At 41.6% G+C, this 25,829-nt stretch overlaps 1 protein-coding gene across 5 annotated transcripts in view; it reads left to right on the forward strand.

Annotated features, from left to right (window-relative positions):
- Positions 1-25,829, forward strand: part of LOC121657814 (delta-sarcoglycan) — a 256,422-nt gene that overhangs the window by 165,365 nt on the left and 65,228 nt on the right. For all 5 annotated transcript variants that reach the window (XM_042013936.1, XM_042013939.1, XM_042013938.1 and 2 more), the window contains one exon: positions 22,918-23,019. In XM_042013936.1, the coding sequence (XP_041869870.1) occupies positions 22,918-23,019 (102 nt within the window). The remainder of the gene's footprint in view (positions 1-22,917; positions 23,020-25,829) is intronic.

Raw genomic sequence — 25,829 nt, forward strand, 5'->3', positions numbered from 1 at the left:
CCTTCATTATAAATTGCATTTCTTCTTGACTTATGCCCCATGATATATTTTATTGATCTCTTCTCTTGACTTCCCTGACCGTAGAGTGATTTGTCTTCTCTTGCTTTCCTGACCACTCACAGAATGTGTCATTATCAGCTCCTTGTCTCCCCTTCTTTTTATTTTCATCTGGCTGTCCTTCCTTTTTTCTCCTACTGTTGTCTCATTCAATAACTCCCAGTGGCCTGACTTGCCAAAATCAACAGGTTAGAACAACCCTTTCGTAATATGTAGTGATGTAATTAAATTCTTCTGTTTCACAACTAACATGAAAAAGCTACTTTTTATACAGAATTGATTTTTCTCTTTCTGGTGACTGATGCTAGAGTCTGAGCTTTTCCCAGGTTTAACATTTACATGACCTTGTGAAGGTTCAGGTTCCTTGGAGGGCTCACAGCCCCTGGGGGCTGCCCTTTGGGGCAGTGGTCACTGTAACTCTTGCCCAGCCTGTGCCACCTCAGTCAGGGAGTATTTAATAAATGAAGTTTGTACCCATTTTTAGTGATTATTTTAAAGAGATGAAGCATCCATATTTCCTTGAGAGATTTGCATAAAGTCTCAGTGAGGCTGCCATGTACTTTCATCAAGCTTTGGAAAAGGTTTCACTGCCCAACAAAATACATGTGGTGCATTGTACAGGAGTTCTGGGGTGTTCCCACCAGAAAATGCAGCCCATAACAAAAGCTGTGTGTCCTGTCAGCCTTACCCAGCCACCTCCATGTCTGTCAGCTCACACATCTCGAAGATGCTCAGCCACATTCCCACTGAGATCTGCAGAAATGTATCAGATCACTTTGAATTAATGGAATAATGAATTCAATTAAAATATATTAATGTCACATTGGGCTTTTAGCCATGATTTTAAGAAACCACGGGGGAATCAAACTGCCAACATTTCTCAAAATATGTCTCAGACAAGTTGGAAGGTATAATGAAAAGTAATTAGAAGCACAAAAAAGAAAATGAAGTGGTGTTACCACTGCTGGGGTAGGCCATTGGCTTAAGGAATCAAGAATATTACACATCTGATGTGAAATTTCCTTTGCAAAGTTTCAGGTATCCAAAGAGAGAGTTCAGTTAGCGCATCCCACAGTAGGCATCTGGCTTGGGCAGGATGAATTGCTCTTTGGTAGCTGCTTTTATTTTCCGTGGCTCTGGAGTTAATTTGAACACCTCACTGAAATGGTGCCCCTCATGCTTTGGTGTCTCATATTTTGTGAAGGTGTAATGTGAGTCTGAAAGGACAAGAGCACAGGGAATAAAATGTACCTCCCAGACTGAGAGCAAAATGCCATTCAAGTGATTAGGGCTGTGAGTGTCTGATTCCTTATCCAGGCAGAGAGAAAAGCATGAGAAAGTATGAAAAAACCTGACCTGATGCTGGTTTCCAAGCTGAAATTTCACAGTTGTCATTAAAATGCCAGTTTTGTCTCTTTGCATTTACATTGATTTATGGTGCCAAGGGGTTTTTTTTTTCAAATGGTCTTAAATTTTTCAGATTTCCAGCAAATTTTTGCAACTTTCAGTGCTATTTAAGTGTTTAGTCTCATCTCATTACAGACACATAGAAAAGCCAAACCTCAATCCAGGCTGCTTTGACATTTTGCAGTGGTTTTGCCGGTGACTTCATTTTCATCTCACAGATTCTGTGATTTCAAAGATGAAGAGATTCCAAGTTGTCAACTTGCATTCAGTGTACTCTTCTGAAAATCCCCAAGGTGCCTACAGCTGGCCATTCATACTTCTGGGAATGTCCTGGATGAGCTTCCTTGGATATTAATCCCAGGCTAAGTAGTTCACACCTGACACTGGATGAAATCTGGCAGCTGGTGGTGAACAGGTCCCTTCACCCTGAACCATCTGCACAGCAGTGAGAAATGAGTGATGGTATTGCCAGTTGTAATTCCAGAGCTCGGATGCAGCAAACTGAACACAGGTATATGAACATTATGATCCTGGAACTCTGTTATCTGCTAGGTGCATCCATATCGATAAGTGGTTATTATTCTGTTCTAGCTGGCTGACATTTATGGTTTCCAGGATTTAGACTGGGGTTTTCAGTTCACTTAAATCAGATGTCTGCAAATAAGCATCTGTTATGTTAAAGTTTCCCAAAGCCTTCCTTTCAAACCTGTTATTTTCTCTGAATCAAATGCTTAGCTCAGCAGAGCCTGAAAATGAAAACAAACTCCAAATGGTCTCCACAGGATATTTTGTGGGGAAAAAAATCTCTTTGAAAAGATAAGAAAAAGCCATGACTGGGATAAAATGCATGTTTCAATATTTATTATTCATCCAGAGCTTTCTAAAAAAATCGTTAATAGAAAAAAGTTATAGACTGCTAAAATTTGCTGCAGAAGTCTTGAATTTTCATTTAGGTTCTCCAGTAGCAGGAGGATAAATGATGTGAGGGAAGACCATGCTATCATGCTTTTCCATCCCCATATTTTTTGTAAGTTGGGTGGGGGTTGTTGTCTGCTGCATGTGGGTGATATCTGGTGGTCTTGAAAAAAGATGCTCTAAACTTTCTGCCTCAGTTTTTTTGTCATATCCATTCACTACTGGGACCTGGGGAGAAAAACAGTCTGAGGTGATGCTGAAAAAATCAAGGGAACCTTTAAAAAAATCCTCAGAGGCACTTTCTCACCCCATGCAGATGCTGGATTTCATATAATGCCAGACATAAAACAACATGGAAGTTTTTTAACGTTTTGAAGGGTTTCTAGAAGAGGATGAAGGAAGAGGTATTTTCATTGAAGCATGACATTTAGTGATGCAAGTTCTGATAGTGAAAGAACAGAGCAAAAAGTTAAAACAGCTGGAGAGTTTGTGATAAATATTGTTCTATAGTGGATTCACTGGCACAGGTTTTCCAACGCCTTATACCAGATTTGGAGGGGAGGTTGCAATAATTATCACCAAAGATTTCATTTATTCAGTAAAAAATTTATTTTAGACACATTTTTACCTCTACATTAGATGGAGTTGATGATTGATGAGTGCAATCCTAGCAGGTTGAATTGTCAGTCACTGTTTCAGATGAGTTTTAAGACACAGTGTATTTAAGATTTATTAATTTCCTCTTGAAAATTAGTTGAATTTATTTTTTTATTTATTATTTTAGAGGTGGATGGGGATTGTCTGTATGAGACACCAATCAGGAAAAACCAACGTGATATCATCGTGCCAATAATCAATACTAGTCACAGTATTAGCAGGGTCTGTCAAATTGTCTTCAAGGGCCTTGTCTAATTGTCTCTGCAAACTGAATTAGCAAGATGGTTTCACTAACATTTTTCCTTTTTTAGTGGCAGCTGCCTACCCAATTATATATATTCATTAGCTCTGGTATGATTTCATTAACCAATGTACAGTTGTGCTTATGTTCCTAGACAAGCAGTGATGCATCTGCTGGTGAGCGTCCTTACCAGCTCATTGGTCTGGATAAACTGGGTTTCACTTATATTTTCAATTTGTCATTACTGGTGAGCAGCACAAGCTGAAGGATAAAATGTAAGAAGGTAATTAAGCTGGTTACTTTAATTATTTTTGTTTCAACTGTCCCTCAGAACCACAAACCTGGCCAGCCAGGCAAATGAGCATTAATGAATGAAGCCACATAATTAAAACATCTGTCACTGTCCTAGTGGGTCGATTGAAGGCTTGGATTGGCTGTGGAAAACCAAATAAGCCAGAGTTAATGTTCTCCTAATCCTTTGCCTGTTGAGGTGACAGTGATGGGTGGCAAACATGCACCAATGAGCAGTAATGAAGTTGCTTCTAGATTTGATCAGCACAGGTTTTTCAGGCTAATTAGGTAGACAAAAATGTTAATTTAATCAAAGGAACGTGTCTTCATTAAAGAAAGTGCATAAGATAACTGAAGTGGAGAATTAGCTCAGTCAAGAGGTAGGCTATAGCTCCTGACTAAATTGTTCAGAAGATAAAGAGAATGATGTATTTATGTACTAGTTTTTGGGTTATTTTATTTAAAGATGCAAACCCATGCCTTTGTCTCTGTGTCTCAGAGGATTTACACCAGGCATCCAAACTGTCTCCCTGTATTCCTGTATGTTGGTGGGGGGGGGAGAGGGGAGTTCAGGACTCAGAAAGGGAAAGCAGGGAGGGAATGAGATGTTCCTTCTGCATTCCAGATGGCACAAGCCACACTATCACATTATTGCTCAAATGAGCTCATTACCTTCTTCCTTCATGGGACTTTGTGTAGCAGTGGTGTAGCATGGTTGGGTTTGTCTCGTTTTCCTTGGTCTTCCTTGGGTCGTGACCAATGTGCAAGGCACGAATTGAGCAATTTTGTTCATACTCTAGATGCACTGACTGTCCTTTTGGGGCACATCAGGGGAAAAAAAGAGCAAGACATACAGATTTTCAACCATTAAGAAGTAAAATACAGTGCAGAGCAAATTACCATATCATATTGAATCTCATCTAAACCAAATAAAAAGGAAAGATGATTCTCTGAGATCATGTGGCTGTGGTAGCACAGAAAATAATTAAAATACTGTATTTGAGCTTTGTTACAATTTTAACCTTCTCCAACCCCACATTCTATTTAGATTTTGGATTTAGATAAGCAGTGTGAATGACAGTTTGTATTTGGAGAATGAGAACATTTGGGTGCATATTAAATATGGTCCTTAATCCCAAAACTGGCTGCCTTTAGCTCTCTCCATCCCACCACACAGGGAAGTTGATGCTGATTGATGCAGCATTTCCCAGAACACGATGGTGTCTGTAATTGTACAACGACACATGGTGACCCATGAGGAAAACATCTGGGAACAACAGATGTGGGAGCAGTCTCAGTGTTCCACACAGCCAGTTCTGAGGGATTGGACAGCACAAATATTATTTGAAACATAAATATTTTAAATAATTATATATAATTAACTGTGCAGTGCTTTAGATGAAAGAATAATTATCACCCATTGCTGTGGTGGGTTGTATTTGTTATATTTCTTTTAATGGCTGGAAGTCTTTTGTCTTATTCCTTCCAAGAGGATGGAGAGTGTTTAGTGGGTGCTATGGGTCAATTATTTATTTCTATATAGAATGTGTGCTTGGTTGTTTGGGAAGACCTCTGGAGAGAAGGAATATCAGAACATGCTGGCATTCATGGATTACTTTGCTTTATATCATAATTTTCAGTGTAATGGTTAGTGGGACTATTTTAGTTCTTTTAATGTCTGTTGTGCTGTGAAGACAAGTTAACAATTACCTTTTTGATTGTTTGTTTGTTTGTTTAGTCCATGTTTTCTGGGATTGGTCTTCTAGGAGAGCAGATGGTAGAAAGGAGATTGAGGTAGAAATTAAGGTTTCTTGTTATAACTAACAGTTTTTATGGATTGCAATAGAGGTTTCATTTCTGTGGTTAACCAGCATAAACAGTTTTCATTAGCATCTAAATTTAACATAATTTTCAGGAACATGCAAGTTCTGGTAACTGATGATGATGATTGATACTGATCTAACAATGAAGGAAGAAACAATTAAAATGCTGAAAGTTAAATTTGGGAAAGAGAGATGAAGATGAAGCTTTTTAATTTGGGGTAAATGAATCAACAGCATGCATAACTTTGGAAATGTAAAAATTTTTTTTAAATGCTTATGAATAAATGGTGCAGCTGTACTGTGACGTGTTAACAGAGCCCGTGTAATTGGGACACGTGGGCAAAGCAGTCCTGGAGAGATGTCTGGAGGAATCCAAAGCGGGTTCTTGGTTCATATAGTGAAATATATTGATGCTTTGAACTGACCATGGCATGTAGTTCTTTTCAGATTCATAAGAATCATTTTGAGAAAGAGAATATTAACTAATTGCTTGAGTTTTAGCTAAAGGCACCTGTAAAATTTTGTAGATGTGGCTGTAGCTCCTGATGCTTTGCAGGTTCATCTCCATGCCATGTGTTGCATGTGGGAGACGGGTCTGTGGCATTGGGACAGTTCCCACTTCACCTGGGGGAAGCGAATGGGAATTTGTTCCCCTGGGAACTGCACCGAGAGGTCTTCTGCACTGTGGGGGAAAATGTGTACTGCATGGCTTTGGGGCTCTGGCAGAGGGAATTGGGATTTCCTTTCTGGTTTAGGGGATCAGAGACACCGAACAGATTTTCAGGAGACAGGTGTCACTTAGCGCCAGCTCCCCAAGGTGCTGCCATGGAGCACAGAGGGTGCTTATTGGCTTTGTACAGCTGGAAATGTCCCCCTTTTATGCTGATATTAGAGATTGGCAAGAACTGACTGTGATGGGAGCCTTGTGTTACATTCACTGTGAGCTGCTGTTGCTTCTTGGCTGCTTTGATAGTGCAAGTTCTGAAGCTCAGCACAGCCCTGCTGCGGCCGCTCCTTGTCTTGGCTCTTCCTCTTGGCACGGGAGGTGCCGTAATTCATCACTGCACCAGCGAGGAGGAGAGAGGGAAGGAAGTGTGTTGGCAAAAGGGAGTCCTAAGATCAGTGCCATTGGGAAGTAGAGGATGTAAGGGATTAAACATGGCCTTCATGACTGGTGCTCACCCCAGCTCTCTGGATCAGGACTTCTCCAGCCCCTGGAGCTCAGTGAAGCGTCTCTGTTTGCTCAGTGCAGCAATGCCCTGCAAGGGAAGCAGAGTAGCAGGGTCTGGAGCCCATTCTGCAGCATCCAGGATCATCTCCTACCCGAGTGTCTTCACCACATTGCTGTAGCCCTGTCCCACTTCTCTGCACCTTCCCTGCAGTGTGGCCCAGGGGAGGGAAGAGCCGTGTTTTCCTTTGATTTCTGTCACTCCGGTGAGCAGAAGCAGATGGTTCATTTTTCCATGGCTTAATGGCTGTTATCAGAGCAACTGATCTTACAGTTCTGTGAGTCTGTGATTCAGAAACAAAGGAATCCACTGCTACTTTTATACATGTTTTGTTTAAAATATACTCCCAGAAAAGCGGCCTGTTTTAATGTTTCATTTATCCTTCACTTGTTTTTCTTTTGTCTCTTCTATTCCTCTTGCCCATCAGGGAGCCATTGGTCTGCTGAGAGTTCAGAGAAAACAGTGCCACCTCTGCCCATTTCCCACAAACCAAAATTCTATTTTTTATTCATCGGGTTGACAAGGACTGTAACTGGGAAGGCTGCAAGCTGCTCTGGCAGCAGTCGGGTGGGCATCCACACACACACACACACATACATCCAAAACCCAGTTTCCCTTGTTTAGAAGTTGAGAACTTTAACAAAGTTTTCAAAATTTGCAAAGCTTCTCTCTTGGCATGGGCTGAAGAATATTAGGAGGAAATGGGTGCTTATGATATCTTTGCTTTGTTGATGGTGTGATAAAACTCTCCTCTGGGGCAGAGAGCTTTTCATGGGGTAGATATTGGATGGGGAGCTGCTGGGATGGGCTTCCTCCTCCCATCCCCAGCTCACAGCAGAAGCTTTAGAGGGCTCGTTGGATATGACGACTTCAAAAGTTCTCAATGATTCATTTTTCATCTGATAGAGGTGCCCAGGAAGGGCTCCATTACCTTAGGGAAGAAATGCTGAGTAGAAATATATTCCAATGGCCTTTACCAGTTCTAAAAACATTTATTGCTACAGCTGTGTCTTCAGTCTTAGCTCTGACTAATTCTTTTTTTCTTGCCTTTAATGTGGAGTGTATGTTAAATTAAAAGAAAATTTTACATTAGTTCTTTTTTTTTTTTATGAAGTTGAACCCTAAGGCCCTAAGTTTTTCTTCTTTTCAAATGTTCTGAAAGTATCGATTACTTTGTTTCTGTTAAACACATTTCAGTGCTGGAGAGGGATGCCAGCATATTACTCACTCGCTGCTGTGCTTTATTATTAAAAAGGTTTAGTTTCTTGCTGTGATGACTGTCTGAGGCCTTTGTCAATTGTTCCTCGCTGTTGTTTTATCAAATTGCTGTTGTTTGTGAAAAGAAAGGCTTTGGCTATGCTGCCTTTCTGTTAGCAGGAGCTATAAATATCAAAACATGAAATGGTAAGGTACTGGTTTGAAATTTCTACTGAAAGGCTGTCAAAAAAAATCTTAAAAACATTTGAAAAGGAAGTGAAAAACCCCTAAAATTTACAAAACATCTCTCATCATATCAGTATCATTCTGAGATAATCAGGTCAAATATAAGCCATTCTTTCTATCTTAATAAATGGGTTATATAAAAAAAATGATGACACGAAACATCTTTGGCCAAGTGCAGTGATAATAATAATAACCAAGTGTGTTTTATTGCAAGGGAAGAAATGTTATCACTCCAATTACCCTATATAGGAGATTTGAAAAAGTCCTAATAGGAAACAATTTAAGTGTAGCTGTGAAGTTATTATTTCAAAACTAGATGTAATCAGTTACCAACAATACACGGTACAGCTTAATTAATGGCTGAAGTACATGAAATCTCCAGGGGGTCTGTCTGCACGGGTGTTTAGGGACATATTATAACTCAAGGTAATTGAATAGCAATTAACTAGAGTTAATGAACATGCATTCTTGGGAAGACACACCAACAGTTAATGGATCAGCCCAGAATGAACCACGATTAAACACATGCCCCTTTGTTTTGCAGAGCAAGCATCTACTGAATGTCCACACCAGGATACATAAGGCCATTAATTAATTTGAATTACTAGATATTCATCTCTACTCCCATTCCAAGTGAAAGACACTCTGTAGGTAATGCAAGGACAGCTGTTGATGTTTCATGGCTACTCCAATTAAAGATATTGCCCCTATTAACCATGGCACAAGCTTTTGTTAACTGCAGGCGTTTAAAGCAACATGAGCAATTAACAGGAGTTTGAAGTCTATGAGGTGGAATTCATTGCATTAGGGAACTAATTGAACTAGATTGGAGACTTTCAGAAATTTGGCTTTCATCAAGATTTCAGGCAGTGGGGAGGAGAAAGGCCCTTTCAGCAGTGCCATGCCCATGCTCCCCTTTTCCATGTCAGCTTCTTCCAGAGGTGAATATTTGGATGTAGGCAGCAACTAACCACTGAGCCAGGGTCTGCATCTATCAGCTGAAAGAGAAACTGATTGCCAAATGTTTTCGTTTTGTTCTGAAAATAAAAGGCCGTTTTATGCAAAATTCCTTGGATGATTATAGGGACAGATAAGATGTTTCTCGGAACTTGAAGAACACAAATATTTGAACGCAGTCCCAAGTGCTGCTAGGAGCCAAAACATGGAGAGCTCACAGATTTAAGTGACTCTTTCTGAAAGATTTATAGAGAGCTTAGCAAGACACTAATAATGTACAAATTCAATAGCCAGAGGAAAATTTAAAAAGTAAATGTATATGTAAGTTGTTTGCATTATCCAAAAGTTAAGTAAACAAGACTATTTTTCAGTGATTTAGGAATCTCTGCCTTACTCTTAACAAACAAGAAATTCTTTAGAAAGCCTGCATAAGATTCAGCAGGAAAATAAAGATTAAAAATTAGATACTATGCAGGCAAAGAAGTTATTTTTGATGATACAGCAAAGAGGAGGTCAGTTCATTCAGTGTAAATGAGAAACTGCTGCAAGATTGCTCGGAAAGTCTGGTGCACCCACAGGCTGGGCTTGTTTGTTCAGCTACAGCTGCATTTGCTCTTCATAGCCTTTTTTAAGTAAAATGTGGTTTCACTCCGAAAGGACAGGAGGTAATGAAAGGATGACAAGGGACCTGCAGGAAGTGAAACAGCTGAGGGCTCGTGTGGGTAAATCTGTACTGTGTGAGGCAGTTTTGTGCAGGGAGCCACGAGGTCACTTTTCCAGAGCTCAGTGAAGTGTGGCACTGCTGGAGTTTCAGTGGTGCCCCTGCCAGCTCCTGCACCCTGGGCAGGGCCATGTGTGTGCCACGTTGGGCTGGGAGGAGCACTGGGCTGCAGCCATCTGGTGCCTGCTGCCCAAGCCCTTGGGATGTGTCCACATTCATCCTGGAGAGTCTGAGAGCCCTGTGTGGCCGTGGATGGAGGTCCCTGAGAGCACCATCTCTCCATTCCACACCTCTGCAGGGCTTCTGTGTCAAGTTCCAGCTGGAAGGATCCATCCAGAAGTCCAGAAGTTTGGACTCTGTTCCTCTTGAGCCACGAATTATGATGGGGAAAAAAATCTGTTAGCAGAGTCCTCTTTCATGTCAGAGTAAGCAAAGTAGTTCAGAGGTGGCAAAGTTTTGTTGAAGGTGACCTTGGGTGCTCCTTGGTACTTTAACCTGTTTAAAAAACACAAAGGCAAAGGCTCCGAATTAAATTCTGCGATAAATTAACACAATTAATGTGTTTCATTTCAGTTACCTGCACATCATTCAGGGAGCTGTCTTGAAAGAGACAAATTAATTACTAATAAGAATTTTATACCCTGCTATTTTCTCTATTTACTGATGTTACTTTCCAACGCTTTTCCAGAAATACTTAGTCTGATATTTAACAAGTGAAGCTATTATTATCTTAAATTACATAAGATTTTCTTCCCTCATGGTTGTGATAGAGGAGGATGAAAGTAAAAAAAAAAAAAAAACCTTTAGCAGGACTTTAACAAACTCACTGCAGAATTTCATGGTGGATATGGAAGGGTTGAACAAGCTGAGACAAAAAAAATACTGAGATCAGACAAATGCTGAATGGGGGAGAGTTTGAGTCAGAGGTTATAGTTTTGGCTTTGCATAGTCTTACTGTAAATTTCAATATTTCTATGAAATATTTACCCTAGACACATCAATAAACTTTGAAAGTACAGGTTGTTAATGTGTTTGCAGCTGAGTCCCAGCTTTCTTTCTGTTTATATTTTTGAGTAGCAGAAATACTCCCTGTGTCTATATAATTAGTGTTTCAATGTTTGTTTTCCTTCAGTAGAGTCTGCCTTTTGAGATACTCCTCTGGTTCTTTCATCATTTCACAAAAATTAAAATTCTGCCCAAAATAACTCATATTATCCTTAAGTTATATACAGAGGATTTTCAGCTCAAAACCAGATCTTTTCAAGCTTATTCTTAAAAAAAGTCTTTCAAGGAGCAAAGACTTCCACTGCCACGTTATAAGAATTGGGGTTTTTTCTCATTTTTTTCTTCAGTTTTGGAAGGGATGCTGCTGACCATGAGGAAATACTTAAATGAGTTTTTCATTTAGTAGAAATACCCTGTATTTAGGCAATGTCTTTCATTTTTAACAAATTCTAAGATTTCTGACAAAGTCGTGCAACATTTTGACCCTCAGCATTTGCTGCTTGCATTTGGTAACAAATACTGAAAATAAACACTATGGCATAATCTCTAAGCATTTGATGAATAAACATGGTTTTCTCAGGAATGTCTCCTACAGCCTACAGAAGCTTAGAACACTAATTAAAGTAAGATTTTTTTTTTTTTTGTCAGGCATTTCATAATTTAGAAATTGTTTGATAAAGCAGAAAGCATCCCACCAGAATGTATTCTGGTGAGCTGGTCCCATTCCCCATGTTAGATACTTATTCCCTATTTTAGATCTTTTTGGAAGATTTCCTGGAGAAACACAGTGTATTGTACTGGTTGCCAAGACTGCTCCTGTCTTTAAGGCCCCACAATTAACTGAAAGGAAGAAATTGGATTTTTTTTCTTTAATAAGCCTTGAGTGAGAAAAGAGCCATGATATGTAGCCATAGCCATAGCTATAAACTGTACATTTTTCACAGTGTCAACAAAGACAGACTGGAGATAATCAGTTAGGATAATTAACACTTGCACCAGTACCTCTGCCTCGATAACCAGTCACTGACCACATTTAGCACAGTTACTCTAATTAAGAGTCCCATTCAGGAAAGATATTTATAGGTGCAGTATTTTACCCAAGCATGTAAGGACTTCACAAGGTATCTGACAGCTGGCATTGAGTAATACATTCAAAAGCATATCCCCAGTAATCCATCTCAATTCCTGGTTTATTACCTTTGCAGCTTTCTAGCACTTTTGTCAATAAGATACTGCTTCCAGCAGTTCGACTTTATTCTTACATTAATATCCCAAATTTATCATAGGGTTCTAAATTTCCTCTGGTCACCAGAATGTCCCACTGAGCCATTTAAACTCCCTGAAACTCTGTTCTTTATTGGTAGCCTGGGAAAAATATATTTTGCCCTCTATCCCTGAGTGTTTTGAGGTTAAATTCGCTAACGTTGTCAAGTAGGTCAGTGAGGAAAGCCAAAACAAGAGAAAAATGTTGTTCAGGGTTTAGGTGGAAGGGAAGGGGAGGGTGTGACAGTGGTGCAGAGCTCCAACCCCGCTCTCACAGCCATGTCCTGGGCAGAGCTGCAGATGAGCAGAGAGGGGCCGAAATCTCGTGGCTTCAGGCAGACTGAAGGCAAGGTCTGGATGCTCACCAAAGGACAAGCAAAGGGAAATACGAGTGTTAGCCTCAGCATGTTTTGCTCTGTGCTTTTTGTTCTTTTAATGGATAACAATTCCTCCTCCAGCAGTTTTGGTCCCTAACCAAAGTGGTTGGCGGTTATGTGTCATTATCCCCCAGGGTCCTTTGTTTTGGAAAGAAATATCTAACCCAGGCAGTTACAAGCACAGGCTGCCAAAACAGCCAAAAAGCTGTAAGAAAAGTCTAGGTTACCCTCAGAGCCCTGACTGGAACATGATGAAGAGTTGAGTCACCTCTTGCTGCCTCTGAGCCAGCCCCACTCTGCCTGCAGAGAGCTGTGTGGAGGAGCATCCCAGTGACCTCCCAGCCAGCAGCGCTGGCTGACCAAAGTTCATTATTTTAATGTTAGTTTAACATCTTTTAACTTAGCCTGATGCTGTCTCCCATCTCCCTGCCTGCAAACCTGCCAAGCACTGGGGCTGCCCTGTGGGGCTGGGCAGCCGCTCCCTGCAGGGCCTGCATCCTCCTCCTGTGCTGGTTTGTTTGTTCTCTTTGCAGAGGTCCTAGGGAGCATAATCAGGGGCTTCTGCCAAAGCTTGCAGACACCTACTGGAGAATATAACGTGACAGAATTGCTCATTCTTTCAGACTGGAGGGGAGGGACCATCACTACTGACTCATGAGGGTGTTGCTGCAAGACTGTGCCCAGGAGCAGCTCACACCCAAAATGCATCTGACCTGCAGGAAGGTTCAAAGGTGTTTCGTGATAAAGGAAATCCAGACCTGAGACACTTAGTATTTATTTCAAAAGATTTAGTGGTTTAAATAATCTTGGTGCTGGTGACAAAGATTTTTAAAGTTGAGGTGAGGTTGCATGCAGTGGATAAATTAATAACTAACTGTGCAGGTTGTGAGTCACTGCATTGGTTTCTGCCGGTGTCATGTTTCAAAAAGGAGCAGAATAAGGAGGAAGTGCTAATATCCCCAAAGAAGGCATATTTCTGTAATGAAGGGGCACACAGAGCTGTGCTGCCTAAAGGCCAAAGCACAGTAAGAGCAATCACTTCTCAGTGGCTTTAAGACCCTCTGTTTAAAAGAAGGTATTTTAAGAAGCTGCTGTCTCTTGCTCTGTTGTCACTTGCTGATGCCAGCTGTATATTTTTGCATGTGATTTTTGGCTATTTCAGGTAACCATCTGACTTTCACACACATAATATTGTACTCCAGAATTCCAAGAGAATCTCTTGGCATCTAGCAAAAGTCTCCTATGACTCAGTAAGCACCCACTCAATAAATAATTTGAAATTAAAAGTACCCCATGCATGAGTTCTGGATACAAAAAAAAAAAAGCCTTATTGCCTTTATTTTCCTCAGAAAGTAAACAGTGGGAAAATAATCTCAGTGTTGCTTTGCAAATGTATAAACCACCATGATGATAATTTTGGATATTACATCAGGAAGTGCTGTCTTGCAGGAGGCTTCTGGATTTGGGTTGGTGACCAGCAAGTTCCTAGTTCCTTTGCTGTTTAATCATCATTGATTTTAGCCTAATAAACACTTCCAAATGTGCATTAGACAGTTGTGAAGAGGACAAGGGGCATTAAGCATAATGCACCTTCTGGCAAGGAGGCAAAGGAATGCAAACTTCAGGGAGATGAGAGAATAGCTGGAGTCTGAATTGCTGGCATTTGAAAGTTGCTAAAATTAACCTGTTGTTTCTCATGAGCAGGATATTTATAGTTTCTCAGCTGCAGTGCTGTCACACAACAGGGTGTGAGAGACAAACCTTGCTAGTTCTTTCCTTGGCACCGTTTTCTCGTGTGACTGTTGGTGGATGTCTGACTTTGTGCCTCAGTTTCCCCTTTGAGGGGAATCTGGCCTACGGGGGGTTGAAATGAGATGATGTTTAAGTTCCTTTCCAACCCAAACCATTCTTTCAATCAGTGATCTCCTCCTGCTGCTCTGGGGCCAGGTACCAAGTGGGTGTAAATTGATGGAGCTCTTTGAAACCAATAGCTGCACTCTACAGATCAGATCTCATTCTTTGCCCACCAAAGAATGTGGTGGTGAGGGACCCTAAACATACTCATGTATTTTCCTCTATGAATAATTATTTACTGACAATTGTTCAGAAAGCAATAGAAGCAATATACTTATTTCAGCCTGAGAGCAGCACTTTCAGTTCTCTCATTTCTTTGCTGTCCCCAGAGCCTCCCTTGCTAAAAACAATGTCATAGACACACTGTAGATAAGTCTGGAAGACAGTTGAAATTATTTTTCTGTATATTCTGATAGTGAAATAGCAAAATAATATATTTTTTGTGACAAATACAGCTATAAAAATTCACTGGTCGTTCTTTGGCCATGAGGGCAGTTTCTTAACCATGGATCTATGGATTCCTCTTAAAAAAGAGAATTTTGATTTTAAAGGAAATTTCCTTTGCCTACATGTGAAAATAAATTGAACATGCTCTATCTCCTATCTCTTATTGAAAGTATGAGTCTTGATTAAAAAAAAAAAAAATCATTAAAATAATCCCTGAAGTCACTCTATGTGGGTATAGTTGGAATCACATTTTTTAAATATAAATCCTTTATAAATACTTATTTCATGATATCTGTTTATTGGTTTGCCTGGCGACCCGTTTGTTTTGGTTTTGAGTCCTGTTGCACTTTTAGTGCACTTTGCACTGAGCTCCAGGTTTATTGCAGCAATCTATGGCAACCAGAAAAGATGCCTAAGTCACCTTAGAGGGTGACTTAACCCACAGCAGTGGGTAAGAAGCACTTCCAGGAGTGATTTGGGTTCTAGATGGACCCTTTTGCCACTTTCTCTCCCCTGACTGCAGAGGTAGCACGGGGTGATTATCTCCAGGTGCAGGCTCATCAGTTAAATGCCTGATACTGGCTGAATGGGGGCTCAGGAATGATTAATTGAGGGGCATTGAAAATATTCCTCCCTGCCCACCCTGCTTTCTCCTGGCTTTTGGAAACAGAGGAAATAATAGTGGAGGAGTGTAAATGAAGCAACTGGAAATCACATTCACGTCATGATTGCCGCCCCTTTGGAGCGAGTTTCTCACACAGGTGTGGAGGGGTTGGGGAAGGTCAGTGCAACTCCACTGAGTGTCCCCACAGCCTGTAAATCCTTCTGCTGAGATGGGATCATCAAATGTGCCTTAGGAATGGCACTTGTGAGAGTGGGCACAGCCCTGCTGGGTCTCTTCACCTGTGCTTTGAGCTCTCTTGGGTGTTGGTGTGGTCTTGGATGGGGTTGAAACCAGAGTGTGTTTGCATGGGCCTCATTTCTTTGCCCAGACCTGGTGTTACGCTCTAATTAATGCCCCTGAGTTGTTTTGGCATGTTCACATCAGACAAAAATGAGCCGATAATTGGCCCCATTTCTGAGAGCTCACCTTCAGACATGCCGCAGGAGACCTGGTACTTTCCTCCTCACGCTTAATCTGCAGCTTCATTGCTGGTTGGGGGAACTGCTAGATGCTGCATCAGTCAGAAAAATCTTACTTCAGAATGTAAGGACAGAACACAAAAGGGATCCACTAAGATAAAGGAAAAAAAAAATAATTCCTTCTTCTCCCTCGAAACTTCTTCCAGCACTGTAAAGATGAGTGAGTCCAATCAGCCTTGGTGTAACTTGGAGCAGCGATGCCACAGAGGATTTTGTGTCCAAGATCTTTATAGTCTGAAAAAAGAAGTGTTTGTTCTATCCTTCATTTGGTGATTGACAGATTATCACAGTTAAGGAGCATTAGGCCATAATTTATAAAAACTGTTTCTGCACCCTCTGCATCAGTGAATTTCCGTGCTGATTTTATTATTAAATCACTGCATTGGAAGACTTCTTGTTCCTACGAGTATAAAAACCTTTTTTTCCTACTTCTGAGTGAGCACAAATTTCTGCAGGATGAGACTTTTCTCTTTTAGTTAGCATAATTATGCTAATGAGCTAGACTAAAAAAGATGGAGCATTCCAGGGATACATTTGGAATGTATGTTGATGGTAAGATGTGAAACTTTACTGTTTGTGTTGGAGAAAAAAAGCAGAAAAGTGCTCAAGAGAGCATGGCTCATTTTATAATGCTGCAGTGCCAAAGTGCTCTGTAACAAGGAGTTGGAGGAGTGGAAGCCAAGTTTCCACCTCTTCCCTGCTGTACCAGTGGAAAGGGAAATTATTACCCTAGAGAGGAATTCTGCATGTGATGGTTGAGTTGTAGTAACAGTGCTGGGATTCATAATCATTACCCCAGAAGGTCTGCTAATCTTTTTCCCTGCAAAATGTACTCTCAGATGGGGTGGCTTAATTCATAGAAATCCTGGTTTTGTGGTGCCACACCTGACCATACTTTGAATAAACTCACTAGCACTTTGCTTTGGAAAGAAATACCTCTTGCTTAGAGTAATTCCAGCACTATGCCATAAATCCAGAGCTGAGCTTTCTTCAGGCTGTGGCTGAAGGATCTGTTTAGAAATTGTTCCAACACTAGTTTGGAGTTGTTTCAACGGCTGAGATTTAGTTGCTTTGGTCAGTTGTAACTTACTTGAAACAGTAATTGGAAAACCACATTTGAGCCTGTTCTTCCTGCTCATGCAGACTTTTCTGCTTAACTTCCACTAAAGGCAGTTTTTCAGTGTCTTTTCACTTCCACGTGAGCTTTATGGAGCTCTTTGAGTATCTTTCTTCATGAATGGTGTTGGCTCTGGGGGAGCACCTGGTCAGTGTGGAAGGAGCAGGCAGAGGGGAAGGGTGCTCTGGGAAAGTGCACATGGGAGTCATCCCTAATGCCATCCCTAATCATGGGAGCCTGATGGGAATGAAGCCAAAATGTTCTGCATCAAATCTCATTGCTGTGGCTGGGATGTCCTCTCAGTTCTTGTGCTCTTCCCATTGTATCCTCTCTTCTCGTTTTCTGCCTCTGTTTCTGCAGTCATGCAGAGGAGCTCACAAAACCTGGAGTTTCCATTGGAAAGGAAGGGCTCTGAGCTTTGCAGGGCTTTGTTTGGGCTGAATTTTATGTTAACTGTCACGGTCTGCAGGCAATTTCCTCTGCGTGCACAAAATTCCTTCACGAGCTAGAAACCACCTGACTTCCCTTTAGCTGTCACAAATAAATTCATACCTGTGGGAGGAACGAAAAGTGCCTACAGAGCTCATACAACCTCAACATCGGCCTCCAGAGGTCTTTTCCCAGTGGGTGACTCCCACAGCTGGCCTGTTCATTCAAATCCATGTCTCCTGTGACTGATGGCTGCAGCACCAGAGATTATTTAGAGGTGTCTCCTCACAGGCTGTCCCGAGGTTCTGGATGGAGCCTTCTGCAGGGAGCAGTGAGTTAGCTGATTGCTACTCTTGCCATTTATAATGTTGTTTTAGTGCACCAAATAGCTGCAGAATTTTAGCTGTGCTTCATCAGTGTCTCCCTCCTTGCCTGGAGAAGGGTATACACTGTCCTGCAGTCATCCAAGGCATTTGGGGTCACCTTCCTTCACCCCCCAAGGTCTCAGCTCAGCTTTTCCTGCCCTGTGCCCATGACCTTTAGAGGCAGATGCTACCAGTAAGGCATCAGTCAGAGACATCTGAGGTCAAGAAGCAGAGGAAGAGGGAGATGATGGCAGTTGTGGACATGAGACCTCGTAGTGCAATTCACAGCATAATCCCAGATCTGTGCACACAAGGTCATGGTCATATATGATCTGTAATGCTGCATTGCCTTGATTTTCTCTGCTGTCCACACAAACCTGAGTCTGTACCTGAGGTCTCAAAGCAAGGTCTGAGGCCAGAGGAAGAAGTTTTCACACATTATCTCCTTACCTATGTTGCTCTGGACCAATATGTGTAACCAGATTTAACTTTATAGGACTGGTGCTGCTGGTAGGTGGCTTCCATAAGAAAATGTTGCTGCAGATCCACAGCTGGATACTGGGATCCTTATTAAGATGATGAATTAGCTGAGGAAAATGAGGAGAAGGAGGGAGAGCAGATGCAATAACAAAAAGTTTGAGGCTGTGAAGAACTGACAGCGATGTGTTCTGTACAGACTTTCCCTGAACCTGTGGAATCTGGAAACATTTAATGTCAAGTCAGAAAAAGGGCAGCACAGATATCTTCCCAGGAGGGGAAAAAAAACAGGTCACTTGCCTTTGCTGAGGGTTTTTTTTCTAACTTTGGATGTATTGAGCTGTGTAATAACTTGCACATATCTGGAAGCAATGCAGAGCACAGCAATCAATAATACAAGCAACGATAATCAGGTGTTTCAGCCATCTGACATGAGCAGTCTCCAAAGATAATTCTCTCCCACAGGACACTGCTGAACATAACTTCAGTTTATTCCTAGCAAAAAAATAAAATGCTTACCTGCTGTGCAGAGACAAACCTTGCCAGCCGTTCTACTCCTGAAAACTGGAAAGGGATGGAGGTGCAGGGAAAACCAGTGGGAAACACCCGCTGGAGCTGGTGGTGGCCAGCAGACAGCTGGAGCAATCTGTCACCCGTCACCAGTGTCCTTAAAATCCTTAGAAAGACCTCAATAAACAGCAAATTTGCCTCTCTGTTCAGCAATGCTGGGAGAACAGAGGAAGCACAGAAGAGTGTGAGGCTGCATTTCATGTTTGTAAAGGACAAAGGATCCTGGCACCAACAGACACAGTGAATGTGTCACCATCACCTTGGTTCTTGAGTGGGTTCAGCTGCAGCATGAGCCCAGCCTGGTCTAATAAAGCTGCTCGTGAAGGAGACAGCACTGAAAATTCCCCCTGTCCCTGTGTGGAATCAATCCAGATCAGTGCAGCCAGTACCAGTTCCAGGTATTTGTTGTAGAATTACAGAAAGCTTTGGGTTGGGAGCAACCTTAAAGACCATCGCTTCCAACCCCCTGCCAGGGGCAGGGACACCTTCCCACTGTCCCAGGCTGCTCCAAGACCTGTCCAGCCTGGACACTTCCAGGGATGGAGCAGCCACAGCTTCTCTGGGCAACCTGTGACAGGATCTCAGCACACCCTCAGGGAAGAATTTCTTCCTAATATCTAATTTAAGACTACTCTCTGTCAGTTGAAAGCCTTTGCCACAGCAGTTACATGTCTGGTTAGGGTGGCTGTTTTTCTTATTCTGTTAGCCAGATCTCCCTGCTACCAGCCTTGCAATTATATATAAAAAAAAGAAATTAAAGTAACCAGAACTGTTAAAAAGTAAAACAAACACAAGCTGGGCTTTAGCCACTTGTGTGGCCACATTGCCAACCCAAAAGGCAGAGAGGCGCTTTGGTGATGAGACACAATCAGTGCTGAGCTCTTCCCTAACAGTAATACCATCATTCATAATTGGCTGTTAAAATGAGATGCTTCTCAAGCTAATAAAACCCAAAATTCCTTTCTCATTCAGCATCACCAAAATGACATTTATGGTATTCAGGATTGCTATCCCCTTCCAACCCAGAGCAGTCAGCAATGGCACATAAATTTTTATGCCTGTCCAGTACAAGGCAGTGCATAAAAGAGAGAGGGCATAAATTATGTAATTGATGTAAAAGTTTTTGCCATGCCCTCCCAAAAAGCAAAATTCAAAGCAGGTGGTGATGGAAAGTTCCCAATTCCATGCCTCCTGTTTGGAACTTTCCTCCTGGGAGCTCCCACAAAGCTGGCTTGTGCCTGCACTATAAAGTTATTCACTCTGCTGAGGAGTGTATTAATAAAAAGGAGAGAAACAATGATTTTCAGATGGCAGAGTATCAAATAATCAATACTTTTCCTTATTCACAAGCAGAAGAGTGGCAGATAAGGATATATACCAATCACAGACTCAATGTTTAATAAAACATCTTGGTCTTTGTCACTCTAGGCAGTTTTCTGCTACATTTTATAGGTCACAGTCCATGAAATTTCATAGGAGCTTTCATATCTATTCTTGGTAGCAGAATATGACACTTATTTGTTATTAAACCATATAATTTAGGGAGGATGAAGATACTTTATCTGAAACAACATGTGAAGTAGTCTTTCCAACAATGATTTCTCTCTAATGTATCTGTATTTTGGGACCTCTATATAATCCTGTGAGCTTCTTATTTGTTTTTCTAATGGGAAATGATAGAGGAATATAATTTTATAGTGATTGTATGATAAGAGGCCAAGATACTTGTTAAACTCAGGTTACAACCTTCGCTTGTTTTTTCACCTGCTGACCCAGACTGTCACCACAAAAAGCTGTCAGCTTTAATCATGAGAAACATGAGCAGTGGAGAGTTAATCGTGGTAAGTCAGTGCTGAGCACTGATCCACTCCCAAACACCAGGGAAGTCAAGAGAGGATGTGTGGTGGGCACAGCTTTTATTACTTCTGGCAGCTGCAGGAGGAGGGAAGATTGAGTGGGAGCTGGGGGTTGAGAAGGATCAAAGATGGGGAATAAGACGTGGGGAAGTGTCTCCTTTTCTCCAGTCCAGTGGGTTTGGAAGAGGATACGCCTGCTTTTATTAATCAAACATGTCCTTGATGTTTTGGTTGTAGTACATTGTCCCATAGGCCTGATACCTCTTTTGGGATGCATAGGATCTGCTGGCTGTAAGCTGAACTTCCCATATGTATGGTTTTTATATGTAAAAATCCTTTGGACCACACTTGGGAGACAGAGGGGGAAGGAGAGAGAGAAACGTGCAAGAGAGGAGCAGAGTGGAATTCTGGATCTGTGTCATTAAAACAGAACACAGTTGTGAGCCATCGAAATTGCTGGTTTGCCACAGCTTCAGTGGTGGCTTGACAAGTCCCTTTTTATCCCTAGGTCCATGTTACTGGAAAGGTATTGCCCCACTTCAGCTGAGGAGCAAGCCCTGGAGGGGTCAGCATTGCGTATCTACGGACGGTGGTCATTCCTGCAGCTGTCTGGGGCACACAGCAGCTTGCCTGACCTGCAACTTCTCTTAATAAAACCAGAAAAGACACTGCTATGTGAAAGCCCTCAGGGCTTGTAACCTCACTGAAATAATCTATTTTGGGGGAAAAAAAGCTGTAGGGATTTTTTAGCAGCCCAAAACGTGTGAGGGTCTGCAGATAGCGGTAATAATTCCTGCTTGCTCAAATCGCAAAGCACACTGCTGTCAAAATTTAATCTGGGCTTTTTGGTGCATAATCATATTCCACTCATTCTCCTCCATCCTTTTGCTTGAGATAAATGAACCCCTTCTGTGCCACCACCAACCCAGAATTCATAGGCCACTATTTTATACCCAAGCCAACAAATGTAGGGAGTGGCATTATATGACCCGTCTCTCATTCTCTGCCTATGATCAGCAGCACTTCCAGCATCTGTCTCTCAAATTTGCTTACAGCCTTCCATTCAAAATGAGATCACAGAGGTCACTTTATCAACCAGCATCACCTTTTTTCATAAGACAGGCTCTGGCAAGAACAATCTTAACTTGGCAGGGAACTACCTGGGAATGGCACTTCTTGGAACGGGAGAACCTCTGGCAGTGTCGCTGCTGAGCTGTGCGATGGCTCTGATTTTTATCCCTCCAAATTCAGGCCTTTTGGCAGCAGTTCATGGAAATCTGTCTGGGTTCGATCTCCACTCGCTTGGAGAGACCCTGATTCCTCCTCTGGGGCTGGAGGTGAACTCGCAATGGGAGGAAGAGGAAGTAGACAGATGGGGTTTCATTTTTGCAGCTGGATTGGAAAGCATGCTAGATGTATAGCCAAGTACTTGTGGTTTTCCTGGATTTTCCTGGTCTCCTCTTGAACTTCTTATGCCTTCTACCCACGTGCATTCCCCTTACCTATAAAATCCCCAAAACAGCTGTGAGTTAGGCTAGTGTTGGAGGTGCTAGTGTTACTCTCCAATCCTAGTGATCTCAGTCAGTTTTTTGCTAAAAGGTATTCTTCAAACCATCTTTTTTTCAGGGAAAAAGAAGTTTACCTCAATCCTTGCAAACTTTCACAATCCCCCTATCTTAGAAGTAATACCTTACATTTGATGTGGTTTTGATTACAGATGTACCTGTGCAATTCCCTACCCACACTGTGTTTCTTATACACCTTTCTAAGCAATTATAGGCTAAATGAAGCTAAATCCCTCATCTTAATAAAAGTTACAACTTTCATGTCTCAGAGGTGAAATGTATTTTGGTACAGTTCTGCTCTGTGCCAGTGGATCTGTACAGATATTAATCACACATTCTTTACAGGGATTTGCTATGAATGAGCAGGTATATTATTATATTGTACAGGCAAGCAGTGAATATTACAGTGAATAGTTTCCTGTTAACACAGAGCATCACTGCCTCTCTGTGAGCAGAGAATGACTTAGCTCAGAGGAACATCTTTCATCTGTGTAAATGGTTTACTGGGGGGCACTGCAGATAGTTCTGAATAGAATTTTTTTTTTTTCACAGAAGCTGAGCTACAAGGATAACACAAGTAATTGCATTCTCTAGTGCCTCCCAGTGCTAGACATGTTATCTTCAATGGAAAAAAAAATCAGCTATTGGCAGCCTGGTGGATTTAGTAATTGTAACTAATAGGGTTGTTTCTCTTTGCCTGTCTTTTAGGATGGAATGGGGAACCTGAGGATCACGGAAAAGGGTCTGAAGCTTGAAGGAGATTCAGAATTCTTGAAACCTCTCTACGCCAAAGAAATCCGATCAAGACCAGTAAGTTTTTGGGAAAGGAATAAGCTTGTTTCTGTAGCCCTAAAAGAAAGAAACCGTGAATTGGCAGGGTGACGTGGTTACTGGATAAATTGCTTTGGCCATTGGCCTCTCTATGCAGATGCAGTTTGGGGAGCGAGGCAGTGGGTGTCCTTTGAGGACTTCATGCAGACACTGTGTGCTCTGGGCAGTTCCAGAGTTGATACCGTGGCTCTGGTTTGTGTGAGCCACAGTTACCTCAGGACCTCTGAAGTTTCACCCTGTCTTTTTGCTTTCTTTTGAGATAAATCCTAAACAACCCTCAACTGGAGGACTTGTTATTTCTGAGGCAGAGGGATGGCTGGCAGTCCTGAAATCCAGCTCGTTTTTAGCCAATTACATTTCTTCTGGATAGTAGGGAGGTGGTGGCTTGGCACAGGGGCGTGATCTGTTGTTCATTAGCACAATTAACCCATATTGTGTGCTCAGTCCTATTCCATGTTGGTTTAAAATTATGTGTAGTTAAAGTTCGATGCGGCTTAGAGTGACTGCTTGGCAAAAGTGGCAAGAATGTTAACTACTGGAAATGAGAAAGAACTCCAGTGTGATTGAAATAACATTTTCATAGCAGCACTTTGTTGGCTGTTGGTGACTTTTGCTCTTTTTCATGTAATCCTCTATGTCCTGAGCAGCTTTAAAACAACTGAAACAACTACAGAGTTTCCAGGATCTGTGTCAGAAGATATCATCTGTCTTGTTTCCTGATTTAAAGTGTTAATTTGAATCAGATACCAACCTTCCCTTTTGATAACAATGGCAGATAGCTAATTAAATAAACTTAACATCCTTTTATCTTAGCATTTCAGTGCTCTTGCAGAAATTGGAACTAGGAGCACAATGAACTAAACAGCCAATACAATACCCCATTTAATTATTGAAGGTTGTAACCTCTGTAAGATGGCTAGGAATTGATTTGAACAAGCATAATCATTCAGGAAGAAAACTTAATAAGAAAACCTTCATATCTATAAATGCTTTCAGCCCTGAATTAAAAATAAACGTCATACACCTTTTAAGATAAAATATGTGGGAACCAGGTGCAGCAGTTGGTTTGATAAATAGACTGACAAATTGCTACCTACATTTCTTTTTCTCTAGTTACATTGATGGAAATAATATTTGATTGCTAAAAGAAGTGAGAACTACTTATTGCTACTGGGGAGTTTACTGTTTTCATATTATCATATTGATCTACATTTTAATATGTCAGGGGGTGCAAAAGGTGTCCCTTTCCCAAGGCTGTGAAAGTAATTTCCACGCCATTGACAGATTACTGAATGCAAGGAACAGGAAGTGTAAGGTAAGGCCTGTGTGTGTTCCTTGCTTTCTCCCCCATCCAGGATGGGTTTTGCTGTTAGATGGAGGAGGATGTAGACTGCAGAAGGTCTGATCTGCACTCTGAGGTGCTGGAGCATCCCTGCTGGCTTCAGTAGATGAGTCCTGAAAACCATATCAACCAGATAGGTCACACAAACCATGCATGTAGTTCCTCTGACTCTTGGAATAAACTGGAATAGCCTGTGCTGGCTTTCAGGTTGCTCATGGTAACCCTGGAATTATTTTTGGGCTGGGGGCAACAGGAGAGATCTTACTGTGTTCAGACAGCCTCTGCTTTCTTGTGCTGTGCGTGACTTTGGCCTCTTGAAAGCAAATGGAAGGGTTGCAGTCAATCAAAGGTTTACAGTTACAGAATATTTTAAAATATGGTTAAAGAATCAACACTCGATCTTTTTAAAGAACAGTAGTATGACCCAGTGTTGTCTTGGAGGGAAGTGTGGTAGCAGGTCCTGAACCTGCTGAATATTGTTAAAATAAAGTGCCAAACTCAGCGCTCAGTAACAGATGAACATCCATACTAATTCTAGAGTGATCTTCTCTGGGTTTTCAGAAGTGCATAATGCAGCTTTAAATATGTGAAGAGTAACAGAAACAAATATGACAAATAACAGTAAAGAGCATCCCAGAAATAATCTGACATATACGATTTTTCATATGTTTAATTAAACGACCTAAGAGTTGTGTACAGTAATAAATAATGGTTTCATGTAAACTCCTAAGACTTTTAGAAGCTGGTTATTTATAGAAGAATTTTTTTTTTTTTTTTAACTCAACAAATTTAACTTCAGTATTGTTCTGTGTAGTGGACGAAGGAGCATTGCTGCTGCCTGGAAAGGGCAGGGAAAAATCACTTTTCAGAGTCCCATGGCCTGGGATTTTCCCACTCGCGTGTCTCTGTGGTGCTGCTCCCCCATGTGCTGCAGAGCTGCTCGCAGAGCTGGGCAACCCCTGCCAGAATATCTCCAAAATGGGAATTGTGATTATTCTTGAAAGCTTGGATTTGTCACTGGTGCCTCTTCTCTGCTGCATCTCTTGAATCCCAGGAAGTTGGTAATTAAAATTACACATGGACTTGCTTTCCTAGGAGCTCTGCCTTCTGTTTAATGGCAGGTTTGGATTTCCACTTAAAAGTGGATTTCTTTTTCAAATTGGTTTGGCTGGAAGATCAAGGGTTGGAGAGGAGGAAAAGCCCTCAAAAGTCATCCCAAGAGACTGCTGGGTGGGAACCTCTGAGCTTCTGTAGTTTGTGCCTTAAAGAGCCCTGGTAGGTTCTGTTCCCTTCATCACCTCCCTTCATCAACTCGCCTTTGTCACCTCACAGACAGAGGAGCTGCACTTAGATGTGCTTCTCATTGCAGCTGAAATCAGAAGTGTTAGCGGAAGGGTTGGATGGATGTGGTTTGGTCCCAGAACAGAGAAGTCACTGACATGAACTG

This window comes from Corvus kubaryi, unplaced genomic scaffold (assembly GCF_017639235.1).
Source record: "Corvus kubaryi isolate FWS band 111438036 unplaced genomic scaffold, C.kubaryi_AGA036_p1.0 split1-37374, whole genome shotgun sequence".
Classification (NCBI taxonomy): domain Eukaryota; kingdom Metazoa; phylum Chordata; class Aves; order Passeriformes; family Corvidae; genus Corvus; species Corvus kubaryi.